Source organism: Gobio gobio (genome assembly GCF_949357685.1).
Source record: "Gobio gobio genome assembly, chromosome: 16".
NCBI lineage: Eukaryota > Metazoa > Chordata > Actinopteri > Cypriniformes > Gobionidae > Gobio > Gobio gobio.
Genome location: NC_137109.1, coordinates 30073809 through 30098754, shown reverse-complemented (window position 1 = coordinate 30098754; position 24946 = coordinate 30073809). Strand labels below are relative to the sequence as shown.

General features: G+C 36.9%; 1 protein-coding gene and 1 long non-coding RNA gene across 4 annotated transcripts in view; both read left to right on the top strand.

The window, feature by feature from the left end:
- Nucleotides 1–1268: 1268 nt before the first annotated feature.
- LOC307139476 lies at nt 1269–5589 on the top strand. The gene is made up of 4 exons (XR_013818136.1): nt 1269–1371; nt 2823–2935; nt 4184–4273; nt 5305–5589. It is a non-coding gene; the product is annotated as an uncharacterized lncRNA (long non-coding RNA).
- A 3040-nt stretch (nt 5590–8629) lies between these two features.
- Nucleotides 8630–24946, top strand: part of fgf13a (fibroblast growth factor 13a) — a 151747-nt gene continuing 135430 nt past the window's right edge. The window contains exons 1-2 of one of the 3 annotated variants that reach the window (XM_079839168.1): nt 8630–8847; nt 10478–10663. In XM_079839168.1, coding sequence (XP_079695294.1) covers nt 10615–10663 — 49 coding nt within the window. In that variant the 5' untranslated portion in view covers nt 8630–8847; nt 10478–10614. Of the gene's footprint in view, nt 8848–10117; nt 10394–10477; nt 10664–24946 lie in introns of those variants that run through there. The other 2 variants (XM_079839170.1, XM_079839169.1) reach the window with 2 other exon arrangements.

Genomic DNA, 24946 nt, shown 5'->3' with positions numbered 1-24946 from the left:
ATGTGGCTTTATTCCGTGCTCCACCAGTTTCAAAATATGTCTCCGTTATATTGTAATTTTTGTGCTTATCTGGCACTTTGCAACGACACAACATTGTTTACAACAACGTCTGTTTACATTTTATGTGTCGTGAAACAGTCACATAAACTACGCGAAATTCACAGTCAGACTGAAACAGATTTCCAGAAATTACGCACAATGTGAGTCTGAATACACTCCTTCTGGATTTAAATAAGTTTCTGAAAGTTTTTTTTTGAGTAAGGGCCTGTGTGAGGTCATAAAAGGTGGAATTGCTTGTATGGACACTTGAGAAACTGCATCAAATGTAGGCAATCGCACCGATGCCAAATTAATGCCGATTAAGTGCATATAATGTAAACAACACGAATGTATATTGAATAGAAAGTTATCCAGGGAGGGATAATGCCAAGAATGTATTATGTATGTGTGTGGGTGCGCTCTCTTTAGCTCCGCCCACTCCTCCACGAGTTTGGCTGTTTTTGGAAAAAATCAGTAGGCCTATAGTGTATCTGTCTTTTATAGATATGATAAAAACTAAAGACTCTTCAGAGATATGAAGAATGCAATACTACACTCTAAAAAATACTGGGTTAAAAACAACCCAAGTTGGGTTGAAAATGGACTAACCCAGCAATTGGGTTGTTTTAACCCAGCGATTGGGTTGTTTTAAGCAAACATTTTACCCAACCGCTGGGTTAAAATGACCGATTCACTGGGTTAAAACAACCCAATTGTTGGGTTAAAACAACCCAATCGCTGCGTTAAAACAACCCAATTGCTGGGTTAGTCCACTTTCAACCCAACTTGGGTTGTTTTTAACCCAGCATTTTTTAGAGTGTACTCTATAGGTACTTAATTTTTGTTCAGAAGAACTAACCCTTTAATGTATCATATTTTGACTTGATCATTTGACATACTGGGGGATGTCCGATTGGCAGTTAGGATTGAGTTTGCTACTGTTTAGGGAAAATGGTAGAGGGACTGAAAACAATATACACTGTAAAAAGTGATTCTGAGTTTTAGTCAGGTGGACAATAAAAATTATGTCCTGTCAACTTGCAGTGCCTCACTACACAATAGGATGCGTTATAACAACCTCAACTTAAAGGTAAATGGAAAACTTAAAATAATGTGTTCATATAACAACAAACCATAGGTATTTTCAATTTCCTGCCTCATGCGCATGTGCCAGAAACTCTACGTCATGATGACGTACTAACGCATTTGAAATTGAACCAGACGCGCCATCGCCATTTTCTGCACAAGAAGACGAGATCACGACACGAGTTGCTGATGCGAGAGAAAAAAAGGCGACGAAGACGAAAGGAGATCTACAGATGGATTTTTATAGTAAGTACCCTGATTTGTTCTTTCTTTCATGTAAAATTTAGGCACGCACATTTTTGGTAGCTGTACAGTGTGTTAGACAGACACCGAGCTGCTATCGAGACGTGAGCAGAAAGAGATTTGACTAGTATATGTTAATGATAGTAAATATTGTACACATAAGTTACTTTTTAGCGTGTTCTTAATCGGATCAAAATTTTTTTTAGAAACACAGAATGACCATTAACGTTAATATCTGAAGCACCGCCGCTAGTCCATAATTAGTGTTGACCATTAACTTACTACTATAAATGCTTGATTTACGTTACTTATGTTAAACGGCCAGTTGTTATTTTTTTCAAATGACATACCATGCGTTTTTGAGCATGTGCAAACGGTGCTTCTTCTGTCGGCCTATATAGGCAACTTGCCATGATTTTGTATTAATATAATGTCAACTTTTTGTACATAAATCATATATATCATACATATTAATTTGTACACTTAGTTCATTATCACAAGATTCAACTTTTATGTCAATTGTGTTACCTGTGAAGCCCTAAAGAATCATCAATTTCAGGGTTACGTTATTTATATAAAACATTTTCACAATAAAAGCTATATTTACAGCCTGCTCAATTTTATATTGACAGCAACATCATAAGTATAACATTTAATGCATCACCAGAAATAGAAATAAAAAGTTGTAAAAAAAATTTGTTTAAGATGTTTTAGGTCTGCACAATTATGACAACATAATTTTCGATTATTCCCTTAAAATTGTAATGGGTGATTTATTAATTTCAAATGATTAAATGATGTTTTAAATAGCCTAGCTTTATCACAGTGGTTCTCAACTCGTTTGCCCATGGCACCCACATTTTTACATTTTACCCACATTTATGCCTATTATACATTTGTTTACAAAAAAAAATTTGTAGACTCAAAAAAATTACTGTCCCCCTTTACTTAACATAAACATAAACTGTAAGAATATGACTAATACTGATAAATAAACGCTTTACAAGGTTAAGCTATTTAATAGCAGTCCCAAACTAGTTCAGTCTTTTAAAAATGTTTTTTAAAAATAACAAAGTTAATATCAGACTATATACAAAATAAGACAAAGTGAACATAAATGGGTATTTTTGGGTTATGGAAACAACACTTACCATGGTAAATACACAATACTAATAAAAACTGTTAATACATCACGGAAACTGCTCCTGATTAATAAAATGAACATCATACCTGCATGCAAATCCTTCTCAGCTAACGCGTGAGAGACTTTATTTCAGCGTACACTTACGTCTATGGTAGTTCCTATTCCTATAACAATTACGTTATCGTGGTATCAGTAATCGCAATTCGATATTTGAATAGTTGTGCAGCCCTATGTTCAGTGAATATTTCTGAATGTAACATGTATATGTGTACTTAGATGGAGTTTTACTTTTTTATTTTTTTATTTGCAGGATCAGTATAGTGGAAGCAGAAATCGATGAGGTGGTGTTGCAAAATTTGCAGATTTTCCTCGCCCAACCTGCGTGCCTTAATCATCCACTACAAGCTTAAACACCGCCATCAGGCAAGTCACTGTTCACTCCCATGCATCTATATTTGGTCTGGTTTCACACTCAACTGGATTCTGTCGAACCCTGGTGCGTTTGTGTGCATATTATGTCATTGCAAACATGCACGGCGCATGATAGAAAACAACATGGGTCAATATATTGTGTTCTTTATTAATTCGGTGCGATTATGTGCAGCTGAGTGAACAACACAGGTTTACTCTGTGTGTGTGATGCTAAAGGTGGTATTCCGCTGCTTGCAAACAAACTCTTTTGAGGAGACAGTGGATTTCCAAATTTGTTGTCCACTCTAGCTCGTATCCAAGGTAAATCATCAACACCATCACCCCTCACATGCATTATATTTAACTAAATACTTCATAATAAGCTAAAACGCATGCGCAGGTCACATTACTTCCTGGACAAGTGCGCACCCGAGTCCGTGTTGCTTTCACATTCACCCGAACCGCATCACGGTTCGAGTGCAACCGAATAGAGACCACTTCTTCCAGGTAGTCTTGGCTTTGGTACCGCAATGCAAAAATCATAATGTGGACTAGTTTAGTTAAATAAAACTCTTGTAAGGGATGATAGTGTTGATCATTTATCTTTGATACGAGCGAGAGTGGGCCTTCAGTGTGTTCGCACATAGCGTGTGGAATCAGGACAACAAATTTGTAAATCCACTGTCTCCTCAAAAGAGTTAGTTTGCAAGCAGCAAAAGCCCACATTATACGACACAAACACACTCACACACCGTAAACCTGTGTTGTTCACTCAGCTGCACATAAGAGCACAGAATTAAAAAAAAAACCTATATATTGACCCATGTTCTGTTTTCTATCATGCGTCATGCACGTTTGTGATGACGTAATAACACACCGTGTTCGATAGAATCCAGTTGAGTGTGAAACCAGACAAACACTGCCGGGGTCGCCGGGAACAATCGCGCTCAGGCTCAGAGTCCAGACCGCAGCAAACGAGACCAGTGTGAAAGCACCCTTTGACACTCCTGGTTTAAGTGACATGAGCTGGTTACATCCACTATTAAATCGTATTTTGGTGCTGAACAAAAATGTAACAAACAACTGTTGTTGTACCACATCACTGGTGATTTATTTACAACAAAAGTATACAACTGTACACATTTGAAATTAATGTTTTTATTTTTCAAGACAGAGGGAGGGGTTGAAAGGATAAATGAAAAGGAAAAACAAAGGATTTAACCAATAAAGCAGGTACTTTAACCATCCTATATTTTACAGACATCAAACCAAAGGATGAGGACTGCAGCATTGCTTGGCCTGCCGTGGTACATGCGAGAGACTCCTTCTAAATTCATGAAGATATGCGAGGTAAGCTGAAACCTTTAAAGGGTTAGTTCACCCAAAAATGAAAATTCTGTCATTAATTACTCACCCTCATGTCGTTCGACACCCGTCAGACCTCCGTTCATCTTCAGACACAAATGAAGATATTTTAGTGTAAAGCTGATGCTGAGAAAGGCTTCAGATAGGCCTCCATTGGCATTCAGTACATTTACACTCCCAAGACCCATAAAAGGCACTTAAAATGTTGTTACAAAGTCCATCTCACCACAGTGGCTCTACAATAATTTTACGAAGAGACGACAATGGTTTTTGTGCGAAAAAAAAAAAATCAAAATAACGCCTTTATCCAACTTGTTCTTGTCTTCCGTGTGTGTCTCCACGACGCATGCGCGAGAATATGACGCAGATCCGGCGTTCGGACACATGACCCAGAAGGGATTTGTTTACAAGCAGAGGAAGACACGCGTGTCTAAGCTGTTGGATTCTACATTGATCGTGCTTTAGGTCTCGGCGTAGTGCTCAAATGGGGCTAAAGTGCGCATTTCATGGATTCCCGAACGCCGGCGCTACGTCATATTCTCGCGCATGCGTCGTGGAGGCACACACGGAAGACAAGAAGAGGTTGAATAAGGTTGTTATTTTGAATTTTTTTTTTCGCACAAAAACTATTGTCGTCGCTTCGTAAAATTATTGTAGAGCCACTGTGGTGAGATGGACTTTGTAACGACGTTTTAAGTGCCTTTTATGGGTCTTGGGAGTGTAAATGTACTGAATGCCAATGGAGGCCTATCTGAAGCCTTTCTCAGCCATCAGCTTTACACTAAAATATCTTCATTTGTGTTCCGAATATGAACGGAGGTCTTACGGGTGTCGAACGACATGAGGGTGAGTAATTAATGACAGAATTTTCATTTTTGGGTGAACTAACCCTTTAAGACAAAACAAGGGAAAAATTTACATTAGATCTCTTAATTTGCTGGGGTCTGGGGACTTTAAATTGTTTGTGAAATTGGTTTTAACTAATAGTACCTTAATTTTGTTTTCATTCTACAAAGCCCAGTGACCGAGGGTGTGGTGATTCCTAGTGGTTGTGGAAAATGTGATGGAACCTCTGCCTGAATTCTACAATGACGTTGCCCTGGTGATTGAGGAAGAAGTGGTGATGCGTCACCTGAGTGACATACCTAATGCTTTTCTGAACCTGATGGGCCTGGTGTACGCATTAAACCTTGACTACCCAAAGGAATTAAAATTCACTTTTGAAGTGATACAGCGCCTGTTCATTGGAGTTGGATCAGACTGTTGCACCGCAAGAGTTCACTCATTGAAGAGCAAGTTGCTGAGATGAGAAACAATTTTCTCCTTCTTGCTACTATTAGCACTTACACTGTTACACGGTTTTAAAGTTTAAGACCATTGTTATTTTAGATCTCATTGTTTTAAGTGTAACATTGGTATTCTTGAAAGACTGTTTTCTTGTTACCTTGTCCTGCTGCTCTTTCCTTGTCATGTTTGACATTTGATTGGGAATTGAAGACACTGTTTTATTTGAAGTTGTTAAACACAGCTTATTGTGAATTCTTCATGTACACTTGTTCCTGTAAGGAAAATATCTGATCATGACAATAATTATTTGTACTATTCTCTAAGAATGGGTCTGTGCATAAAAAAAGAGCATTTCTTGTGATGTTCTTATATCTTTGCAAGCTAATTCTTTTTGTCTGTTTTTGGGTACTGTGCATCTGTTTAAAAAAATAAATGCTGAGAGATTCAATTTTGCAGTTGTGTTCATTAAAAAATCTGGTTCCAGGTAGATATCTAGAACTTCTTGTCAAAGCAAGCAATGAAGTCTAGTAAACTCAAAAAGTTAAGTTGTGATGTTGAGGAAAAAATACTATTTTATGTCAATTAAACTTGGTTAATAGTTGTGAAAACATGAAAAACTAAGTTCAACCAATATGTTTTTAAGTTGACTTAACAAAAAAATATAAATGCTTATTAATTGATACAGTACGTTGTCCCAATTTACTGCAAGTTATTTCAACAAATACATATAAGTTGGGTTAACTTAACTACTAATGCTGGCTAAACTTAACTGAGTCAATGCAACAAGATGACTTGACCAAGTCAAGTTGTGTCAACAAATCATTTTTTACAGTGTAGGGATATACAGAGAACTCAGACTTATAGGGCAGGCATCTTTCTAAAAACTATATATACAACACAAACTGTTTTCAATAACCAGTTCTGGATTTCATGTTTTTATTTGAACAAATTATGTGAGTAAATATTGTGTAACGTATTGCAAGTCTACAGTTTTATGTGTGATATCTCATTTACCATTATTAAATTGTATTGCATATATTAACCTTTCTGCATATACCCTGCTCTCTGGAATCTAGACATCAGTATGGGATGGTCATTGAAAGACCTATATTAGCTGACTGCTAATCAATATGGCCCTAACCAATCATTTATAGGACATTAAATGTAACAAACCAAGTAGTCTGTTGATTTAATGCACAATGTTCTCATTTATATAATAATTTGGAATCAAAATGCCACTTATGTTTAACTGAATCAAAAATGCAATGTTTTGAGACATTTTTAGTGATTATTATTGGGCTAAATTAACTGACAAGCCATTTGCAGAATAGTGAGATCATTTTTCAGATAGATGTTTTCATAATGTCATCCAGCTGGTGACCCCATTCTTCATTGATCAGGAGCACTGACCTCCACGACCTTTTACTTCTGATTGGACATGGAAAATATTGATCTCCCTTTTGGTAATCTATACCTCTGTTTAAGGCTACCAGACCCAGCATGAGAAATTTCGGTAACACTTTACAATAAGGTTGTATTAGTTAACATTAGTTAATGCATTAGTTAACATGAACTAACCATGAACAACACCTCTGTTCAGCATTAGTTAATCTTTGTTAATGTTAGTTAATATAAATCCAGCTGTTCATGGTTTGTTCATGTTAGTTCACAGTGCATTAACTAATGTTAGCAAGATTTTAATAATGCATTAGTAAATGTTGAAATTAACAAAGATAAATAAATGCTTTATAAGTGCAGTTCATTATTAGTTCATGTTAACTGTAGTTAATTAATGTTAACTAATGAACCTTATTGTAAAGTGTTACCGAAATTTCTTATGCATCTCTCAGTTCTCATGAATATAAATGTACGTACTTCACTATTGTAATATTTGGTAGTAGATCTCGTCTTGGAAATGGCAAAACAATATACTGCACACCACAATTCAACATAAATTCTCCAAACAATGTATTTAATCATAAAGATTCAAAGTGAAGTGTTACTATTCACTAAATGTAGTACTGTAGTACATAAAAACTAAGCATTTTATGTTCCATTTTATTTGAATAAGCACATTGTGTTCAGCATTAATACTGGTGGTACTAGCAGCGTGTTATTTCAGAGGACGATGACAGACTTGAAAGGAAATAATTACAATGTGAGAACAAGAGACTTCCAACACAAAATGTTTTGTAAATAACTGTCACTGCAACAATTCAAGCATTTAGCCACAATAATTCAAGCATTTAGCCCCAATAATACCCATAACTGTCAACATTGTTGTCCACCATAGATCACCATTTTAACATGTTGCATAACAGTAGCTGTCAACTCAAATCTATAGATTTTATAGGTGAAAGTTTTCTTTATTTGAAATCTAGATTTGACAGAATATGTGTATGTTTTGAGCATCAACACAAGAACAGTGAAGGGCAAAGGGAGGTTAAACACATTTCAGCTCTCTTATGTTGGGATGTGAACTCTTGCCTGACAAACTGCAAACCCAGAAGATTCACTGTGCTCAGATAAACCACTTTAATCCACACATCTTGGATGGCCTCTTTTTATGCCTGCCATCTTCTTGAATTGTCCAAGGTGACTTTGTAGATTGCAACCTAAAAATGCCATCATTATTTGTGGAGGTAAACTTCCTTCTGCTGGAAATCCAGTTGCTAAATGATGTGTCTATTCAACCCCCTCAAGTAAAACCTTTAAATTTTCCCTTATTGATTTGCCCATTTGAGAGGAACTGGGAGTTGTTGCGTATGTATTAAATAACTAAAAGTGTTCATACATTGTGAGATACTGTGAGGTCAGAAAGTTTCGTACTGGAGGTGGGACCTAATTGTTCAGAATATTTAAGCAATAGTCTTCCAGAATCCTTGTTTGGTTAATTAATTATGATTTAACAAATGAAAAACCAGCACTGTCCGTTTAAAGCTCTGGACAGCGTTTTAAGAAAGTCTGGTCAATGACATTTTGAAATGCGTCCAACTGTCGCTAAAAATAGCAAGTATGGATCCTGAAACTATCGCCTTCTGTTTCCTTCCACTCAGTGCAGCAGAAGTAGTACAATCCGTCAGGTGATAAACACAGTCTGGTGTCGTTTTCTCCAAATTAGCAGGGACGAAGAAAGCCAGCATTTCAAAGTGAAACATCTGTGATTCAATTGGTGTCAAAAGTGGAAATCTGCAGAGTAGGCTACGTGGAGAACTTTACTTCGTGGTCGAGTTACCTCATCGGTCTTTTGCATCTTTTCATCAATTAGACAGGTAAGATAAAGTATCTTTTATCTGTGAGACTGTGTCAGGACTACATTTAAGACCGTACAAAATCAGTTTCGCCTCGACATTTTTTAGTTTGATTGGCAACTCCGAAGATGCGTTTTCTCGACCGCATGCAGATGAAAACAATGCTTTAAATTATTTTATTGGTAAATAGCCGTATACACTGACGTATCCGTTCACATTCAAAATATGGTGCATAGGCTTACAAGTATTGTTGTTTACAGTTTTTGTAATTCTCAACAATGTGTTTGATATTATGCAGATAGCATATTCATAATTCGTGCCTTAAAGTAGCCTAGAACAAATGCACGAGCTTTCCCTTTGTGAATATTGTTATAACACTGTGCATTGTCCACTTTGTTAATGAAATCTGCAAAAATATATGAGAAATATGTAGAAAATAGACCAAGGAAGACTTGCTTCATTTTACACCATATTTTTGAGAACTGTCTGAGCAGCATCTTTCTTGCTTGCATCTGACTTAATTATCTAGCTTATAGCCTACTGTAACTGTACAAAGCCACCTATATATATATATATATATATATATATATATATATATATATATATATATATATATATATATATATATATATATATATATATATATATATATATATATATAAACTGCCTAACTAGATTCATCTTTACATGTTTAATTGTTAATTTTCAAAGCACTAACTGAGATGTATAGTAACCATCCAAAACATTCTACAGATTTCTTTACCTGAGGACAATTTATTTAGAAGGTTTTTGTGACAAAAAAAACAAAAACACCTTTCCAAACTAGAGTCCGCCTAGTGAATTTCGGCCATTTCCACCACTGTATGTATATATGATACATACAGTGTATCATATATATTGAATATGGTTCAAACCAATTAAGGTAAATTTCCATGACCAATTGTAATGTGCATGTTTGTTTGGTTGTTATTAACGCGCAAAGTGTAGCCTACCTTTCTTGAAAATATCGAAATATTTTGGATATCAGTGGGTTTTATTTCCTTTACATGCAGTGCAGGTGCTATTTCGGGTTTGACTCGGTAATATCCTGTTGCTCACACTAATTACGTGTTTTACATCAAACCCAGTTTCTGCAAGCGCTGGCAACAGGCTGGTAGGCTACATGTGTGAATATCTCTGTTACAGTATCAAAAGGTGATTCCTCAGGTTATATCAGCGTTTGCGACCAATGTGTCACAGCTGACGTCAACTGACACTCGGTGGAAGCCCCTCTCCTTCCCTCGCGCTTTTTGTTCTCTGGTTTGCTTCATTCGCGAGGGTTGGTCTTATTTTCATCACCTCGAGCTTCATGCGGGAGCCGTTTTTCTATATCAATGTGCATTAATGTAGGAGACAACGTGGAAGAGATAAGGTGAGATAACCTTGTTGATAACAAAGAGCACTACGCGAAGGTTGCGCTTGGTTGTGACATTGGCGGACTTGTTACTAACCACGCGCTTTGTAAACTCGACTTCTGTTGTCTGTATGTTTAACTGCATTGACGGCTGTTGATAAATGTCGATAGAAGGTACGAGAACCATCACTTTCTCTCTGATGCTTTACTTAAAAAATGTAAGCTACTTTTTGTTTATTTACCATGCTTTTCTTACAGAGCTCTTATCTCCTCACCTGGTACCTTTGTTTTGGATTTGCCAAGGATTTTCTAAAGCGACAGTGGGTATAGCCTACACGACTGAAGGATTTCGGATTTTAATCTAAATCGGGATCTATACATCCAAACTGGGATCTATGAGCGGAAAAGTGGCTAAGTCTAAAGAAGAAAAGGATGCTTCAAAGGGTAAGAAGAGTCTTAAACGCCTCGATTGCTCACCGTGCATCACAGGTTTAAAGCGACCGTGAGCTCATTCATCTCCCACTCGTTGCATTGTTGCTCAATTGGGAAAACATAAAAGCAATACTGGAAATTGGCCAAAATACACGAGAAACGTTGGTCTAGGACAAACGTTTATGCGAATATATCCACAATATTACAACAGTAATGAATGATTAGCAGGTCCGCCGAGTAGGAGAAACTGCCACCTGATAAAGACTGAAAATCAGCATGCCTTCTCAGTCTTTTTTGCAGAGATGAATTATTGGGCTGTCGCTTTAACGTAGCCTGGAATAAAACCATGCTTATTCTGTTGAATGTCCCTTTTATGTTTTCTTCCTTCTTCCACATAAGGTAAGTAGGAGTATCTATTCAAATAGGCTATTTATCACATTTGCGACGATCTGCGCTGTGTGATGACGCGTAATCGTTTGTTTGGGTAGCTACTGCGCAAATGACCCTATTGCGTAAAAATGAGCTTCTGCGTGTCTCTGGAACAGCCGCGCTTTAGCGGGATGTAAACTGGCCAGCCATTGCCATGGAGACAAAGGGGCTACAGGGTTGCCAAAGAAACCTCCGCACGATTAATTGATGTGCATGCTGTCTGCCGAGGGGTTTTTATTTCAGTTTAACGACACGAATATGCTGTGGTCCTTTGTTCCGCCTGATGAAAACCCACAGTTATAATAGTCCGATAAACCCGAACTTGATAGCAAGCAACTTTAGAACATATTTCACACAATCGAATCTATCTTTCCCTGATAAAACGTTTTGTATTGATTAGAGTGACTTTCCGTCTCACAGATCTTTGATTCTTTTGTGAAGTTTAATTAGGGTATTTAATTATTCCATAGGCTTATTGATATAAATGTAGTTTTTGATCAGAAGCTGAGTGATAGCTTTATATTTTATAATGGAAAATATTGTTTTTATAAGGTAAAAAAAAAACGAAAAGAGAAAGAAATCCATTCCCCTTATTGGTAGAGAATAATTAACTGACAGACAGTTAACTTAATTTTAGCTTATCCTTGTGTATTTTGTTATTAGTGTTTATAGCAAATGTACAGCAGACTGTTGAAAATCGACAGGAGTTAATTTTTCTTAATTTTAAGCATTTGTCAAAGCATTGTACGTGACTCATTCACTCAGCATGTCGGCTTTCATCTTATTTGTTTTGAGCTAGGAAACACATTGCAGTGGCTGCCTCTACATCATTAAAACTTCCAGGATTCCGTTAACTTTGGGATTCTCTCCACCCCTTATTTGTTTGTTAGTTACCGAGATTTAATGTGTGAAAGATTTTTTGCACTCTTTATCAGCATGAGCAGTGTGTCATTGAGATCCTTTTTGTTTTCATAGAAACTATGTGATGCCATTCACACTTTGTGTGGTTAGCAAATACACTGTAACAATAGATATGGGCAGTTGTTGCATTAAGGGGTATTTCTACTTAAACTTGCCCATAAAAATGCTTTTGGCTGGTGTTGCCAAATTATGTCAGGTTGATTCAGTCACATCAACTGTTAATCTTGACTTAAAGCAGTTCATTTAGATCTTAGTTGTTAATTTACAGAAAGAACTTTAAGTATTATCACAGATTTGATTACGTTGTATTGGCATGGCTATTGGAAAAGTGCCATGGTGTAGCGACAGTGCACAAGCTTTTGACACATTGGAGTTGTGGTGATCACGTGGCCTGAAATGCCCACAGATTGCATTCCCCTTCTCTCTCTCTCTCTCTTTCTCATTTTTTTCCTCTCGAATAAAAGAGGCAAAAACTATCAATGTAAGCAATATGCTTGAAGCATTGACTCTATTATGATTTTAGCCATATGTGTCTGATTTCGGGCTTGATAAATACCAGTCTACCCTTGCACTATAATTTAGGCCAATGGTGCTGAATGCTCAAGGGCACAGGCTAATTAGCTGGAGGATGAATGCCACAGGCTCTGGACTGGCTGAGCAGGGCTTGCTAGTCTTTCATATTTTTTGCAGATGAATTTATCTCCAGGTCAAATGCAATGCCAAATCAATAGGCATCCAGAGCATAATTTAGAGAGGCTTCATTAATCACAAAGCAGCAGACGCTTTTTTTTTTCTGCCCCGGTCTGACACTTGTGCCAAACTTTTTGGCATAGCAGCACCCCGACTGCTGCACATCCAAATTCACTGACGGTGTGACTGAAGGTGGAAAAAAACCATACTGTCTCTTGATCTGGACCCAAGTAAATTAAATGGCTGAATAGGTCTTGTGTATAAAGAGCTGATTTGTACAGTTCCTTGTTTCAGTAGGTTAAATGCTGCCACTAACATTAAAGAGCAGACTTTAAACTTGTCGTTTGGATGTCGCCACCCACATTTCACCCACAAAGTGAGGGAAAACATACTTCGACACTTCAAATGCAAAAATGATTAAATAATTTGATTTCTAATTTGGTTATTAGAAAGTTCAAAAGAACATAATTTATTTGAAATAGAAATATTGTGTAACATGTAATTTTTTTACAGTCACTTTTATTAGGGTACTCTTTTGATTTATTTTCTTTTTATTATTTATTTTTTTTAATCTTACTAACCCCAAACTTTCTCCATCAATTAAGGTAGTTTGCTTCCACATTTTACTGCTTAGATTTAGTGTGGAACAATACAAGCACAGCAGGCACGTGCAGAGGGGGGGGCTTTGGGTGCTCGAGCCCCTGCCCTTTTTCAAAATGAATCAAAAGTGCCCCTCTCAAACAAATATCAATGATAATATCGTGGTCAATAAAACTAAATAAATGTGATTATTATAACATGACATTGATGACAATGTATACAATAGTAATGAACGGCTCAAAAGTCGGACAATTTCCGTTGAGGCGTTGCCATAACGCGTTGCTATGGGTCGCGTGCGTTTTGATTGATTGCTGATTTTCCTCTGTTCGGAAGCGGCTCTCGAGCCAAATATGGTCCTTTCAGAGAGTGTGTGGCCTTACGGGAAAAAAAGTAAACCAATATTTTTTTTCATCCATAATCAGAGCTAATGTGTTGATTTAATTACAAATCTATATATGATATATTTTAAAGTATTACACAATTCACCAATGCCCGTTTGTCATGTATATACACCAACCAATCGTGATCTGGCAAAGCAAGTTCAAATTCCATTGGGCATGTGAAGTGGAGCGGTAATTTTCTGTTCTTATTCATAAATCGGTTGAAAACTACATAGACAGACGAACTAACGTTTCGGGCTTTCGGTACGGTGCGCGCGTGTACCGAATGGTTATGAATGTAATCTATAACAGTTAACAGTCGGCTTGTTTAAAGCGCGGAACACACTTCAATCCGAGTTCCCACACGAACATATTAAGTATTCAGTCCATTTTATCACGAAATTCAAACGATAAATGCCGTTTTAACGCTCTATTATGTGACGTGACTGATAGACGCGTATCTGTTCAACTTCAAGCGGCAGCGCGCGGCGCGCGAGTGAACGCGATCATCTCTTCTAAAGAAATTAATATTTAAAGGTATGTTGAGGATACATTACAACTTACTGAAACGTATCATATGTTGTGTAATCGCTCCATCGGTGTTTCAACCGCGGAAAGACAATAAAACAGCTTGTAAACAAACAATGTCATGTAGAATCACATTTACCTCAGAAGTCATTCAGTGTCCACAGCTGTGAGTTCACTAGAGAGATTAACTCTTTCACTGAATACATGCACTAGATATATTCGTTATATTAGCCTATATATATTCATTATATACCACTTAGCCTGTTAGTGATGTCTTGTTTATTTAATGTATGTTTAAATAAACCTGTCATGAAAATTACAGCCACTAAATGATTATATTTCAACAAATAAATCAAAAAATAATAATAATTAGATTTAGATATTAATGCAAAAACTGCCTTATGTGAAGCTTATGAGTGTTGATTATTATATCTAAAAATAAATAGCAAATTAATTTAGGCTAATAGTTTGGGCTCTGTTGTTAATCTTTAATAGCAATATGTAAGGGCTCCCTATATACAGTAGTTTACAGCATTATCTTTAAGAAACTTTTAGTTATAATTGAATTCATTTAAGGACAGACACAATTTTTTTTTTATTAAACCACTGTTGAATAAAAATTAATAAAACGCAATTTTGTAAAACTGCTGTACCGAATCCGTACCGAACCGTGACTTCAAAACCGAGGTACGTACCGAACTGTCAGTTTTGTGTACCGTTACACCCCTAATATAATATATTTACATATTGCCCCTTTTTTACATTTGAGCCCCTGCCTCTGAAGAACTCTCTGCACGGCCCTGAAGCACAGACTCTCTCTATTATCACAAAGTGACCCGGTGTTGTTATATTAAGCATTTCATTTAGTAAGCAGATTATGTTGCACAATACTCTGCCAGAATCTTAATCATTTTTGAAGGGTCTGATGTTTCTATAGTAAGTGTTTTGTGAAGGCTGTGTAAGGACAGTGTGATTCAGGACAGTGCTACACATTGTAGTCTACAGCTTCCTCAGCGCTGACAGAAATCTCAGCGTGCAGCCCTAGAGCAAGACTCCATCTGCATTAGAGAGCTGTCACTCTGCATCTCCGCCTTGCTCTCTGAAATGTTGGGGAATGTCGCGGGCCTGTCTCTATAGCTGTTCCCTCCACTTCGTAAATGACGGCCGTGCTGGTGAAAGCAGCACGATTAGTGCTCTCTGATTGGCCGGCCTCAAAACATGCCTGAAAAGAAAGAAGAGAATAATGCAAATCTTGTTTTTGTTTTGTTTTGGAGAACATTCATACATTTTTTCAAAGTGCCTTTCCTTGCTTTGGCAATTTGCCTGAACCGAGCGTTATGGTTTAGTTAGTTATAGTGGGATGCATATTAATGCTGGAAATAATATTTAAGCAAATCATGGTTATGTCACCTTCAAACATATGAGAGCACAAAGTAGCCAGGTGAGTCATCTTAATTAAATGCTGTGACCTTAAAGTCTTCAAATACCTGTGGTGATGTGAGTGGAGCAGTAATCCAGAGAGTTCTGGAGGTGACTGAAGGGACTCTCTTATTTCCTGTGGAAATCGTCTTTGCCTCAGATGAAGATAAATTATAGGTCACATTGCTCAGATCAGAAGGTCTATTCTCTTTTCCCAGTCTCAGCCTCAGTGTGTAGGCCCACTCGCTGACCCACTGATGCATATATTGCTCTGATCTGGCAAGGTCTTATCTGATTGGCTGTCTTTGTGCAACTTCTGGAAGTAAAGGGCACACAGGACAGGATTTTATAATCTGCCTTGCAAACAAAGTTGTGCTCTCAAGGATACAATGACAAGTCCAATTATTATTACATTCTATCTATTTTATTGTGATATGTATTTTAGGCTAAACGTCATATAATACAAACATGACTTTTTTGTTTTTTTTTGACCAGCCCTTTTACCCTGAACCTTTGATTTCTTTGTTTTTTACTGTTAATTCGTCATTTGAATAATTAGGATGTTTTAATGTTATGCCAATGCTGAGTTCACAAAAAAGTTTAATTTATAAGAGGAGAAACAATTGATAAGAAAGAAATGGCAGAGAGAAAGAGAGCGAGTGTGACCCTAAATGGTCTATTGTGCTGGAGTTTTCATATTATGACTGATGACAGCAGTGGCCTATAGTGATGGTTGTAATGGGATTTATGCAGCAATGCATTTATGGGGATTAAAACCCAATCAGTCTTTCTGTGTTGTGCATGTAGGCCAGTGCCGCACATCCTTTAAACTGGAAATGTTCAACCTCTTAGCGTTCCTCTTCAAGTTCCTCCACTCCATTTAGTTATAATGAAGCCTTTAATGGTGAGGATATTCAGCAATTTTGTATTTAATATTTTCCTATCTGTATCTAGTGTGTTGTAGATTTCTTAGAGAACAGTATGTCGGATATTATTTTCAGGTCAATCATAATCTCTGAAATAATCATGTTCACAATCATGTCTTACTGATCTAGTTATCTGTATTATATTGTTGGTTCTTTCATTACACTAATGGCTTGATTCAGGGACAGGGTTTTTTTGTAGGTGTGGGATTACGTGGCAATTCAGGATTTTGGATTACAGGTTTGAATGGAATTGTTTGAGATTTAGAAATGCATTTTCATGCCATTTGTTGATCTAAAGATAAGCCGCTTCGTTTAGTTTCATTTTTATACAAAGGCACTTCTTTTGTTGCCCTCTGAGTTTTGAAGAACAGAAGGGGAATTCAGAGGACAGTAACGTCATGAAATTCTTGCAAAAAATATATCCACAAACCATTGTCGATTGCTGCATCCCAATTCAGAGGCTGCATCCTTCAAAGGGCATATTCGAAGGCTGCTTGTTTCCTTCACAGCCTACCCTACCTCAGAATTCTTAGCGGGCTGGTGACAAACAATTTTTTTGAGAGAAATTACTGGATTATATGCATCTTACTTGAATATCTAATGATACAAATGTAAAAAATTATAGATAAATAAAGAAGTAAAAATATCTATGGAAGCATATCGGTATACATTTTACATACCATGTGTGCAACATTTGGAGCAAATTGATAATTCAAATTGATTAATATAATTTACATTTGCTATTTCCTACACTAGTTTTAACATATCATTAAACATATATTTTAACGCTTTATAAGTTGCAAAATTAAAATGAAAATGTATTACAGAAATGATTAGATGTGTTTAACACGTTCAAGCTAAAATTGTGGCAAAATGATCATTTAAATGTAATTTTTCTTAATTGCATTTACACTCACAGTTAAGATACTTGCGATTGCATTTTCATGTCCCGCAATGAATGTAGCAAAATTCAATTTGGAAATGAAAATGCAATCCGAGCCGATCAAGTCTCCGCCCCGCCCTGTCAATCATCGCATCAAGGCGGGGCCAGGTGTTGGAAACATGGCGGCAGCAGAGCTATTAGAGGCAGATTAAATGGAGCAAGAACAGAGAAATGATTACGCGCGTCTATCAGTGACTGTTCTGTTAGACCAGTACGTTATTAGAACCATAGATATTTATGGTTAGAACATCTGGCAGAGAACGCGCCTGGCGCTCGTGCACCTTAAAGGATTAGTTCACTTTCAAATAAACTTTTGCTTATAATTTACTCACCCCCTTGTCATCCAAGATATCCATGTCTTTCTGTCTTCAGTCGAAAAGAAATGAAGATTTTTGATGAAAAGATTTCAGGATATTTTTCCATATAATGGAAGTCAATAGACCCCATACGGTTCAAGGTCCAAATGAGAGGTTCAGTACAGCTTCAAAAGGGCTTTAAACCACATCAAACAGTACCATACGATCAATAAGGGTCTTATCTAGCGAAACGATCGGTCATTTTTTTAAATTTTATAAGCACAAATGCTCGCCTTGCTCTGTTCAGAGTTGTGCGCTCGTGACGTCATGTAAAACGCAATTACGTTGAAAAGGTCACGCTAGACGCATGTATTTATGACATCAATTAGGCTGCTGCTTTATTTGTTCAGAAACAGAAGTAATTAAAATGTTATTTTTGTATTTTACTTTACATATTTTTAGTATAGGGTACAGCAAAACTACAGCACTTCCAGTAGGCTAGCCTATATTTTACAGAGCTGTATCAACACAGAAAACTCCAATGACATGCCTTCAGTTGAAGAGCACCCAAATATATTATGAAATTGTATATAAATTAATTTTCATGATTGTTTTTTTTTCTGGTTTATTTGTTGCACCTGTTTCTGACTATTGATTTATCTACACTATTTTGATCAATCAATAGTCCTATTCAGAAAAAAAATTCTACATTTTATTTTTTATTTTATTTTTTTGTTGATTGAATTAAAATTATGCTAATATTATGTTTAATATGAGAAAACCCATTGGCTACCACTTTTTTCGTCTGCAGAACAAAGTAAATTCTGGCCCCCCAAAAATTGTACATTCCCCCAACCCTGGTGACGTCATTGTCTGCCTCTAATGGGTTTCATGTACAGAAATGGACCTAGGTGAACATATTTAGACAGTTTGTGAACCCTGTTTTGTTTTCAGTTTTTTTTCTTTGACAGTTTTATATAACTTTCAAAAAAAGTCCAGTACAAACGTTACGGCAGCTGTCACATTTGCTATGTGACAAGAAAAATCGTCCATATAGGCTAGACGTCTCATTTAACATCACATGACCTTCGTGGTCTTCAAAGGTGTGGACTTTGAAGTCTGTGTCCTTCGAAGGATGCAGCCTCTGAATTGGGACACAGCTAATCTATTCATTTTGTTTAATTTTCACATTGATTGTATGCACAAACCATAGGTGTGTCTGAGCCTCAGACCTAAATTTCCAAGTTGCACTTAAAGAGCCCCTGTGCTGAAAATCACATTTTTAATGTTGTTTATATTTCGGTGTGTTGTCTTAATATGCTTTAAGACAAACCATCTGCAAATTCATCAGTCAACACCATTGATGAGTATTTTCTCCTTAAAACTGCGAACCAAAGATGGTCTCAAACTGCCTCAGTTTTCTACCGTCACAAACAAGTAACCAATCCCATCAACGTGAAGGTTGGGGCTTTTCCACAGTGAGCACAGGAACATCTTCAACAAGGAACAGGCAAAATCAGGTACCTATAGCATTATAGCGGGTGAATTATGTATATGATGTATTACGATGTCATGATGAATTGTCTTTCTCCTCTGACTATGATGTTCAAAGCGTTTCTAGGGATGCTGATGTTTAGAAGGCAGCTGTCTGACTCTGAGATGGTGAATGGGAACATGGTTTGTAACATTAGCAACACATTATTAGCTGTTTGATAAAAGCTTGTCTAAAAGTTGTTCCGTGTTTTTTATTTTTAGGTGAATATTCCCTCCCTTGTTGAGTGAATAACTGAATTATGAATAAACTATTACATTTAAAAGTAAATTGTATTTAAGATAATTATGATCATAAAAAAAGAAATTATGTTTGGATTCCTACAAAACAGTAAATCTCTTGAAACAATACATAAAAAAAAATTATATATATATATATATATATATATATATATATATATATATATATATATATATATATATATATATATATATATATATATATATATATATATATATATATATATATATATATATATATATATATATATAAATAAAGTTTTGGGGAAACTTTGAAAAGTAATGCATTACAATATTGCATTGCTCTGTTAAAAAGTAACTAATTGAGTTACTTAGATACTTTTTAAGAAAAGTAATGCGTTACGTTACTTTTGCGATACTTTTTAAGTTATATTTTTGTGCGACGGTAAAGACTTCTTCATACCAAAATTTAAATAATAAGCCCCAGGCTGAGGTAAAAATGCAAATTCACGCATGAACAGTAGAGGCCGTAGCTCTGCTGCCATTCTGGATAATGGTAGAATAGGATGCAGGAGAAAAAAGTTTTACCAATAAAAACAAAAAATCTAGTAATTTTCATCTTCAAAGGTCAGCAGCAAGACATTGGTAAATTAAATATAATAGGTAGATTATGCATAAAAAGTTTTGTTTTATTTAACATTTAATTATTGGAGGTTTGCATAGTACTCTGATTTTGCATTTGACTGATTTTATTAATTTTGAGGAGTACAGAATCTTTGGTGAGATGCTCACATTTAGTCTGGAACTACAATAACCATCATGTTTACACACAACGCCTCTGCACTTATTTTTCTCAGCATGCAGGGCTGGAGAGCTGTCAGTCAAATTAATGTGAAAATAATTTGCATTACTTTTTTTAAAAAGTAACTCTTTTAGAGTAAGAGTAGAGTAACTCTACTTTAAAAAAAAAAAGTAATATTATTACGTAACTCAAGTTACTTGTAATGCGTTACCCCCAACACTGTATATACAGTGAGGAAAATAAGTATTTGAACGCCCTGCTGTTTTGCAAGTTCTCCCACTCAGAAATCATGGAGGGGTCTGAAATTGTCATCGTAGGTGCATGTCCACTGTGAGAGACATAATCCAGAAATCACAATGTATGATTTTTTAACTATTTATTTGTATGATACAGCTGCAAATAAGTATTTGAACACCAGTCTATCAGCTAGAATTCTGACCCTCAAAGACCTGCTAGTCTGCCTTTAAAATGTCCACCTCAACTCCATTTATTATCCTAAATTAGATGCACCGGTTTGAGGTCGTTAGCTGCATAAAGACACCTGTCCACCCCATACAATCAGTAATATCCAACTACTAACATGGCCAAGACCAAAGAGCTGTCCAAAGACACTGGAGACAAAATTGTACACCTCCACAAGGCTGGAAAGGGCTACGGGGAAATTGCCAAGCAGCTTGGTGAAAAAGGTCCACTGTTGGAGCAATCATTAGAAAATGGAAGAAGCTAAACATGACTGTCAATCTCCCTCGGACTGGGGCTCCATGCAAGATCTCACCTCGTGGGGTCTCAATGATCCTAAGAAAGGTGAGAAATCAGCCCAGAACTACACGGGAGGAGCTGGTCAATGACCTGAAAAGAGCTGTGACCACCGTTTCCAAGGTTACTGTTGGTAATACACTAAGACATCATGGTTTGAAATCATGCATGGCACGGAAGGTTCCCCTGCTTAAACCAGCACATGTCCAGGCCCGTCTTAAGTTTGCCAATGACCATTTGGATGATCCAGAGGAGTCATGGGAGAAAGTCATGTGGTCAGATGAGACCAAAATAGAACTTTTTGGTCATAATTCCACTAAACGTGTTTGGAGGAAGAAGAATGATGAGTACCATCCCAAGAACACCATCCCTACTGTGAAGCATGGGGGTAGTAGCATCATGCTTTGGGGGTGTTTTTCTGCACATGGGACAGGGCGACTGTACTGTATTAAGGAGAGGATGACCGGGGCCATGTATTGCGAGATTTTGGGGAATAACCTCCTTCCCTCAGTTAGAGCATTGAAGATGGGTCGAGGCTGGGTCTTCCAACATGACAATGACCCGAAGCACACAGCCAGGATAACCAAGGAGTGGCTCTGTAAGAAGCATATCAAGGTTCTGGCGTGGCCTAGCTAGTCTCCAGACCTAAACCCAATAGAGAATCTTTGGAGGGAGCTCAAATTCCGTGTTTCTCAGCGACAGGCCAGAAACCTGACTGATCTAGAGAAGATCTGTGTGGAGGAGTGGGCCAAAATCCCTCCTGCAGTGTGTGCAAACCTGGTGGAAAAACTACAGGAAACGTTTGACCTCTGTAATTGCAAACAAAGGCTACTGTACCAAATATTAACATTGATTTTCTCAGGTGTTCAAATACTTATTTGCAGCTGGATCATACAAATAAATAGTAAAAAAATCATACATAGTGATTTCTGGATTTTTTTTTTTTCCGATTATGTCTTTCACAGTGGACATGCACCTACGATGACAATTTCAGACCCCTCCATGATTTCTAAGTGGGAGAACTTGCAAAATAGCAGGGTGTTCAAATACTTATTTTCCTCACTGTGTATATATATATATATATATATATATATATATATATATATATATATATATATATATATATATATATATATATAATATTATTATTATTATTATTAATATTTTTAATTATTTATTCTGCGACAGGGTTTATATAACCTGTGACATAGAAAACAAAAGATTTTTGATTTGGACTCATTTCAGAAGGTTCAGACTTGGACTCGGAGTGAACATGTCTGAGACAAACTAGTCCATGTGTCTGTGTGGTTGTAATGAATTGCTTTGTCATGAATCTCAGTTTGTCTCAGCAAGTAAAAAGCTTGTGGCTGTAATGGAGAATGTGGTCATTGTTTTTAGTTGAAACGGTAAGTTCTTAGACATGAGACGGTATATGTAATGAAACTTTCATCAGACTCTTGCAGTTTAGTTTTATTTTTGCTCCCCAGAGCAACACTACAGAAACACTACCAAGTGCATAATTACTGTGATGCTCTTTCCTACGTGATGTCCAGTGATCCATGTCATCTGCACTGACAAATATTTTACCTCAGTCACGCATGACATTTCAAGTATAGTGGCTGTGGTTTAGTCCTAAAACCATCACGGCACGTTGTTGATTTATGTACATGTGTCAATGACACCCTGAGCTGGCTGCTCGGCCTTTGTGAATATTGTGTTTTGTTTAATTACACTTCCCCCAGGCCTGAACGTGGCCGCTTAATGGGATTTAATTTTCTGCTGTAAAGCCTACGAAAGACAAGTTGTTTGTGAATTAGCGGTCAAGTTTCTCACTCAGTGATTGACAAGTTCAGTTAAATCAAATTAATGACTCCGTCTTTGCATTTCATAAGCAACAAGTATGTAGTGGTTCAAGATGCCTTGTTTTGGTTCTGTCTTGTAAGATGTAGGTATAAAACCAAAATTGTAAATAAATATGCACCCAGTATTTTAGAGTGAAGCGTGGCACTGTTCTTTTATACGCAAGCAGTTAATGATATGGTGTTTGCGGCATCGTAGAGCGGCTTGGTTCACAGTAAATGAAGCTCCAAACAAACTTTTGCACGAGTTTGGGTCGTTTATAATGTGCATTTGGGAATGCAACATGTGACAGTCAGCTTCCCAAACTTGGAACAAAATGGAATTAAGACAGACAGAATTTAAGTATTAGTATTGTCACTTTACAATTGTACTGTATATTATTGTTGTTGTTGTTATTATTGTTTATTTTATTTCTTAAATACAATTTTATTATTTTTAAATACTGATACAATAATACTATTTTTCTTTAGATTTGTTATTATAGTCATAATGATATAATTTTTGTGCATCAAGATGCCTGGAAATAACCACTTGTGCAGTCTGTTATCAGTTTTAGCGGCTGTTGTCATGGAATAACAGACCGCTAGATGACGCAATTTGAAGAATCAGAAAAGCAGGGAGCCGTGGGCAAAATATAAATGAATGACATATTTATTTGTAATTTTTTAACTGTTGGAAACAGGGCATAAAATGGACTTCAAAGATTTCTTATCCTTTTGCACCCTCTATCAGCAGCTAGTCAAAGTCAAGCTTAAAGCATCATGGCAGAGCATTAAAGTCGACTAGTTTGTGCAGCCCCTAGTCTACACTGGATGCGGCATGATTGGACACAACAAATTCCCAACAGTAAATTGCCCTCCTTCTATTTCCAATGTACTCCGAGTGCTCGCGCCACTTCTGACACAAAGGACAATATTAGCTTTTGACACTTAGAGACTTCACATCGCAAATGCAAAGAGAAGAACATTAAAGTTGTAGTACTGTATTAATTGCAGTGTTTAAAAAAATCCTATAGGATTTTGCAAGCAAGATAATGTCTGAGAGTGTAGGTCGGGGGCTTGAAAATATTTTTCTCTACAAAAGGGGGGCCCAACAGAAAGGGGTTGGAAACCACTGGTATAGAGAAAGGGAAATGTCTGTACTATCATTTGTAAATATGATTACCACAAATTAAAATCATTAAAAGACGACAGTAATGTATATGGCGCAAAGCTCATTTAAGACAAGTCGTTCCCACATCATTAATGGTAATTCCCATTGGCCATTTGGGTCCAGCTGCTTAAGTTTGTAGCGCAGGGCTGAAGTGCTAACCGAGGTCACACATCTAATAATCAGGTGACCCGGGTCCCGCTCCTTTAACAATTTTCCTTTCGTTACACTGAGAGATAAAGACTGAGGAGAAAATGCCACCCATCCGTTCTGTCTAGTTCTGTTCTTTAAGTAGTTTGGTGAGATGGTTGTTAAAGCAAATAGCTGTGATTATGACTGTGTGTGTGTGTGCATATGTGTGTCACATGTTAATGGTCTGTTTCCAGGTATATGCTGCTGAGGATTAGTCATTGGTCTGATCATGAACAAATTAAAGCTGGCCAAGTTACAACAGCGAGGTAATAAAGCCTAACAGGGCTTGAGACGATACAGACTGCCCCTTGAAAAGTGCATTATGGGTCAGTGGAGGGAAAATAATTGCTGGAGGTTATCTGTGATGTATGCAGGGTGTACCGCTTTGTGCCTGAAATGGCTTGGGTTAGGGCCATGACAGCCTCTCAGGCACAAAATGGGGCACATTTACCAATGCACGTTTATAAATGCAGTATATGGACGGTTTCTGATTACATAGATGAGGATTTGATTGACATCCAGACAGCTTTTCATTACATGTACAGTGTGTTGAATCCCTCAGTGCCAAATTGTTCAGTAGGAATGATTAGAGAGGCCTGCGTGCCTTCATAAAGACTCAATTAGTCCACAGTTTGACACCATTCTGGCCAGA